Genomic DNA, 6833 nt, shown 5'->3' on the forward strand with positions numbered 1-6833 from the left:
GGGCGGTCGGTGGGTGCGTGGGACGGATGCCGCCGGAGGGGCTGTCTAGACTGGCTAGTCTCCGGGGCTGTTCTGGGTGTAGGTTTCCTCGCGGCCCGGGGCGCGGGGGGGGCGGGTTGAGGTAAGTTTCGCGCCTGCGGTTTTGCAAGGACGGTAGCAGGTCTCGTCGCTTTTGTAGCATCCTTCTTCTCCCGTCCTGTCTGCAGCTGTCCTTTTGAATGTGGCGTCGCGGATATTAACTAGTTATTAGGTAGAGTCAGATTGCTTTTTGCGTGTGGGCGGGGAGTTTCGCCTGGCGAATTCAGGCCTTAGGACACCGGTAGTCGTCCAGATCTGATGCAGTGTATTTGCAGTTCCGGAGAGCTTCTGGCACGCTCTGTTGCTAAAACGCTTGTTGGAGGAGGGTGAAGTCTATTACGGTTTGATAACTGCCTATAGCTTTTATGTTTTTTTTCTCTTTAAGACAAGAATGGAAGGTCGATCCTCATGGCTAAAGGAGATTTTTACCTGTAAAATCCTAGCAAGATTTGCTGTTTGTTTATATCGTTACTGAATTATTAAAAAATGATACATAATATATTACCAGTACAAAATATTATGGTTAGTTAAAACTAGGTTTTGAATGGTATTAGACACTCATGTTATTGCATGGCTACCTGAAAAAGCAGCAGATGATACTTTTTTTCTGTTTAGTCATAATGTACATAGTTAACAAAGTAACTTTGCACATACCTCTCAGTGGATTTTAAAGTAGATACTACTGTGCAAGGTCATTTGGAAAGTTCTTTAAGAGAATAAATAATACGGTGGTTGTTTACTTTTTTCTTTTTAATTCAAGTCCCTTCACTTTGCTTGTGTAATTATGTCCTCGTGAAATAAAGTAGCATTGTAGGCAGTTCAACAGAAACATCATCTCAAGGTCAAACAAAAAATGCAACTAAAATGTTGGGAACTGTGCGGAGAGAAGCAGAATAAAACAGATGTTATTACCATGCCATTTTATAAATATGTAGTCAGTCATCACTTTGACTATTGTGGGTAGCTCTTGTAAGATAGGATTGGCCATCTTGGGTAGAATAAACTCCAGCGTAGTTAAGAAATGCAGCTTGTGAGGTTAAGTATAGAATGATGATTGCTGATACACTCTCCCAGCTTCACCTCTATGCAGCTTGTGGTCTTCCAGAGCCAGGGATAGTGTCTTTGTAATTAATATATCTTGCTAGATTGTTCTTCAGCGAACTTTTCTGATGCTTTTTTAAACTGATTATATTCCTGGCGTACAAATGTTCTGTGGCAAGATGTTCCATTAATTCATTAACCTTTGTGAAGGAGTTATCTCATTTGAACTTGTCATTTCATAATCTTATTTGATGTCTCCAATTTTTGCATTCTGAAAGCCATGAGTAATTGCTCCTTATTCATCAGTTTTATCTCACTTAATACTTTATTATGTCTTGACAACCTTATGAACGGGATCTCTCACTACATAGTCACCCTATCTCAAAAAAGAAGCTTTGAACGTGAGGAGAAGAGCAAGGGGACAGCCAGAAGTAAAAATGAAGGATCATGCTGCTTCTGCAGTTGCCTACTTTTTTCTTGAGCATTCAATGCTGCCAGGTACAGGGTAAAATAGACTCGTGCCTGAGCTGTATTTTGCCTGAATTACAGGAGTAGTTAGCATGCAGTAACACAAATGCATGGAACACAAGCTACTCTTATTTCATTGCTGTATGAATGCTTTTTAAATATGTATTAAGTTTAAGCAATTTGTTCTACAGAAAAGTTGTTCTTAATGTGTAGTTTGAGAACCTGTGGCTATAGTAGTGTGTATTTCATTGTTAGTTTGTGCTGGCTCATTCCTGCCTTTACTGCTGAGTCTGCTGCGTTGGCACACAGAGCAAACCAGATGGGGGTGTGGATCAGCTGAAAAGCAACCATTTTTTTCCTTGATTATTTTTCTTCCGGATCAGTGTCCCAATCCAGTTCAGAATCTGGCAACATGGAGACCTATCAACAAGATGTAGGAAGTGTTTAAGGAGCACTGGTATTGAATGTTAAAATACAGCTTACTTAGGGAATTAATGCAGTGTACTGCTTTGTAAATTAGTATCTCTATTTGCTATGGGTGAACTTCTGTGTGGAGTAGGGGTGATGATATATGTGGCTCTGGCAAATTTAATGTAAATAAAGCAAACTGTCCTGTGCTGTTGATGTTGCTGTTCAAAGTAGGGTAAGTTGTCTAAAGCACGCTTTTCACAACCATGAGGAAAATGAATGATAGAAGGTTCTGATTTCTGCTAGCATCCTAATAACGCTGACTTTTATTTTGCAAACACATAGCTACCACAACAAAGACTTCCATTTATTCTAAAATTTCAGTCCTGCAGGCACGAAATCGGAAACACCTGTGTGGTTCTAGTCAGAGCAGCTAGACAATATTCTGCTCTGATGCTGAAGCGTTTATTTCTGTATTTCAACCCTAGATTATTTTTTTATCTAGTCTCATTTAAGAACTATGTTTTATCTCAGATTAAGTTAACTGCTTGAATAGATCCCAGAGATGCTTTAGTGCAATATACATTAAAAGTCATTCATAAACCATTCCATTGGCATAGTTGTTGGGAGAGGTAATCTGTACTTGAGAGACAATAAATGAACAGACAGAAAGCAGAAACTCCTTGAAAAAGTGCCCAAGTTCAATGAAGGTGATCATGTAATTCATTGAGTCTGCACTAATCTAATCACAAGTGGTGTGCAAGAGCTGTTAGCGTTAGGGCTCACAGCTTGAACGGTAAGCACTTGAACAGACAGAGGAACCAGAATAACAGTAAAAAACAGTCAATAGAGGCAAATTTTACTACATTGGCATGGTTATATTGGTCTAAGAGAGAAATTTATTTATTTGTATAGTATAGTTCACTTAAATAGCTGAAGTCAATGGGAGAGAAAAAGTCCTTTCCTGGTCTTGAGAATATCCCAAGATTTTTCTATGTATTCCATTTTTCCTCTTTCAGCATAAGGATGCATACCAAGCAATCTTGGATGGTGTGAAAGGAGGTGCCAAGGAAAAGAGACTTGCAGCCCAGTTTATTCCTAAATTCTTCAAGCATTTCCCTGAGCTAGCTGACTCTGCTATCAATGCCCAGTTGGACCTCTGTGAGGATGAAGATGTTTCTGTAAGAATAAGAACCTTGTAGAAAGTTGATATGTTGAATTTATATTTTGTTACTCTTTTCCTTTTTTTAATAGGCTATGTCTTTTGGGAGGGGAGGTCTTTGGAAAATTTAAGAATACTCTAGATTATTCTGTTGAAGGAATACAACTATTGTGTGATGGTATGGGAAGATACATCAGTTTTCATTTGACTTTTTCATTCCTATCAGTGATCAAAGTAATAGCTCTGTAGAAAGAAACTTAAGATACAGTTTATTAGCATATCTATTACATTTTTCCTTTCAAAAAGCATTTTTTGGTAATCGATTCTAATAAATCCTGCTGAGAGGCAAGAAAATTCTCTTTGCACTTGAGAACCGTGTGGATGTGATTCTGAGTTTATTATTCTTGCAGAAGTCTTGAGGCGCTTCATGCTGCTTCTGTGGTGGTGTTAGAAGCTGTACATGTGAAGCGTCTTTGGATATCACATCTTCAAAGGGCAGATCATTCAAGGTCTTTTGTCAGTGCTGGGAACAAAACCTGGAGGTGTTCTCTGCCATATGCACACCTGTAAAACTATGCTTCCTGTTAGCAAATAAGACTTGATAATAACACAGATTCCAACCTCTTGTTTTGTTGATCAAATGAATGATTTTGTGAACAGAGGTGCTGTTTGAATTTGGTTTTAATCCAGTTCAGCTTGTATCTAAGAAATGTACATTATTTTCTTCATAAATACATTATAATACTTTCATAGCAAATACAAAGTTTGGACTGCCATTAAAGTCTGAAACTTGGACATCACTTTCTGAATATGATACTCATGTTAAAAGAGTATGTCGTCACTTTCTCAAATTTGGCTTATTTTTCTGCCAAACTTTGGTAGGTTTTTTTATTACTCTTTTTTTTATTATTATTTTTTATTTCCACCATACTGACAATTTTGACAGATCCGTCGACAAGCAATCAAGGAATTGCCTCAGTTTGCCACTGGAGATAATCTTCCTCGGGTAGCAGACATACTGACCCAGCTTCTACAGTCAGGTAGGAAAGACTGGTAGTTTCCTGGCTGATCTCCTTGTGGCACACCTAAAAATGTCTACAATTCTGTTCTGCAAAACATTTTCTGTTGATTTGTAATTTGTTACAAAGCAGTCTGTCCCAGTGCCATTCATGTCCTGCCTCTGCTCTTTCCCCCTCTCCTTTATATTTGCTGCACAGTTACAGTGCTACTTCTGATGAAAGGTCGCTAATTGTCCTAATCTAAACTGAAAATCTATCTTTTAAATATAACAAATTTTGTTCATTCAAGTTCTCTGAAAGCATCTGCAGAAAAAGGGGAAAAAAACAAAACAAAAGCCTGTTACAGACTGCAGCGAATTGCTTTCTGAAAAGGAGTTATTTGATTTCTATTTAAAGAACTCGGGAACTTTTAAAAATGCTGAAGGCATTTTCTTCCATACAATGCATTTTTGGTACACAATATTTAATTCAGAATTTAATATGCAATATGTATTTTTTTATGCCAGTAAGTTATAGAGTGCTGAATATTAAATGTTCACATTTGTATTAAAAATGCATGATTAAGGCTTTAGGCTTCTTAGAAGAGACTTTGTTTTTTTGAGACTTACAGGTTTCTCCATTTAGTTCAAGAGGAAAATTGTTTCTCCCACCTAGAAATACTGTAGATTACTGAAGAGTTTATTTTTACCTTAATTTTACCATTTTACCTTAATTTAGTAAAGGTGAGGTTGTTTCTTCAGCTGTTCATTAAAATGACTAAATATATTGATAAGTAACTTCCCTTCAAGTTTTCAGTCCTATCAAGTTTGTAGTGTTAAAGTTTTGACAGGGGGACTGAAGTGGCAAATAGCTTTTTGTTTTGCTTCCAACTTTCATAATTGTGGCTTTCTATTTCCTCAGTCTAGTAGTCTTTAAAAATACAAGTGATGTTGTTTAGAATTAAATGCTGAGGATAGAATACTTCTTGTGTGGTATCAGAAATCTTTCTTTGTTTTTCTGCTCTTATGTTTGCTTTTCAAGGATATGCATATCAAGTTTTTTTTCTCTCTTCAGATGATTCTGCAGAGTTCAATTTGGTGAATAATGCTTTGCTCAGTATATTTAAGATGGATGCTAAAGGTAAAGGACACATTTTTCTGTAAACATCTTTTGTTAATACTTTCTGGTCTCTAGTAGGATAAGTACAGGACACAATTTTGTATCTTCTTAGTACAATGCAGAAGTTAGGCACTCAGGCTCATTGTTGGGTTTTAAAAACGATACTGAACTTCTCGATAATTATGGATCTGAATTATACAGACCAGTAAAAGAACGTGGATTCTTATGTAAAGTTACATGAAAATTGTGGTTTTTTTCTTAAAAGTTAGTATAGCAGTTATTTTAAGATGTGTCATGGGGTCTTAGAGGAGGAAATGTCTTTCTTCTGCATAGAAGGTTTAGCTCTTAACTCCTAAAGTAATTTGCGTTACCTGATTTATTTTCCATTCAGGGACTTTGGGAGGCTTATTCAGTCAAATTCTTCAGGGAGAGGATATTGTAAGAGAGCGAGCCATCAAGTTCCTCTCTACAAAACTGAAAACCCTGCCTGAGGAGGTGATGACAAAGGAGGTAGAAGAGTTCATATTGACTGAATCAAAGAAGGTGAGTATCTTATTTCAGTATAGACTTAAATATTATTAAACCATTCCTTATCACTGGCATTACTTTGGAGGTCTGTTTGTTTAAAACACATGTACTATTAAGCGTTATACAAATGCGATCTTCTAGTTATCCTATTCTGCTACAATCCAAACTTTGCAGCATTTTCTTGGTGGGAATGTTAAAATAATGCTAGGCTGTTCTTATTTTTGAAGACTGACCTTTATTAGAATCATAGTCGTTCACATTGGAAAGGGTCTTAGGGAGATCGATCACCTCAGTGAATCATGCTCAGCTGAATTCAGATCAGCTTTCATAGAATCATAGAATGGTTTAGGTTGGAAGGGACCTTGAAGATCATCGAGTTCCAACCCCCCTGCTGTAGGCAGGGACACCTCCCACTAGACCAGGTTGCCCAAGGCCACATCCAGCCTGGCCTTGAACACCTCCAGGGATGGGGTCTCAACAACTTCTCTGTGGAACCTGTTCCAGTGCCTTACAACCCTCACAGTGAAAAATTTCTTGCTAATGTTTAATCTAAACCTGCCCTCTTCCAGCTTAAGGCCATTCCCCCTCATCCTATCACTACATGCCCTTGTAAAAAGTCCTTCCCCAGCTCTCCTATAGGCCCCCTTTAGGTACTGGAAGGCTGCAATAAGATCTCCCCAGAGCCTTCTCTTCTCCAGGCTGAACAGCCCCAACTCTCTCAGGCTCTCCTCATAGGAGCCCTTGGATCATCCTCGTGGCCCTCCTCTGGATCTGCTCCAGCAGGTCCATGTCCTTCTTATGTTGGGGACTCCAGAGCTGGATGCAGTACTCTAGGTGGAGTCTCACGAGAGTGGAGTAGAGGGGAAGAACCACTTCCCTTGACCTGCTGACCACAGTTCTTCTGATGCAGCCCAGGATACAGTTGGCCTTCTGGGCTGTGATCACACATTGCTGGCTCATGTTGAGCTTTTTGTCAATCAGCACACCCAGGTCCTTCTCCTCAGGGCAACTCTCCAGCTATTCCCTGCTGA

The 6833-nt window shown here is 38.7% G+C and overlaps 1 protein-coding gene across 1 annotated transcript in view; it reads left to right on the forward strand.

Annotated features, from left to right (window-relative positions):
- API5 (apoptosis inhibitor 5) overlaps positions 1 to 6833 on the forward strand; it is a 174786-nt gene that overhangs the window by 158823 nt on the left and 9130 nt on the right. Inside the window, exons 3-6 of the mRNA XM_009895694.1 lie at positions 3015 to 3176; positions 4104 to 4197; positions 5230 to 5295; positions 5666 to 5817. Coding sequence (XP_009893996.1) covers positions 3015 to 3176; positions 4104 to 4197; positions 5230 to 5295; positions 5666 to 5817 — 474 coding nt within the window. The remainder of the gene's footprint in view (positions 1 to 3014; positions 3177 to 4103; positions 4198 to 5229; positions 5296 to 5665; positions 5818 to 6833) is intronic.

Source organism: Charadrius vociferus, unplaced genomic scaffold, assembly GCF_000708025.1.
Source record: "Charadrius vociferus isolate BGI_N301 unplaced genomic scaffold, ASM70802v2 scaffold111, whole genome shotgun sequence".
Lineage (NCBI taxonomy): Eukaryota > Metazoa > Chordata > Aves > Charadriiformes > Charadriidae > Charadrius > Charadrius vociferus.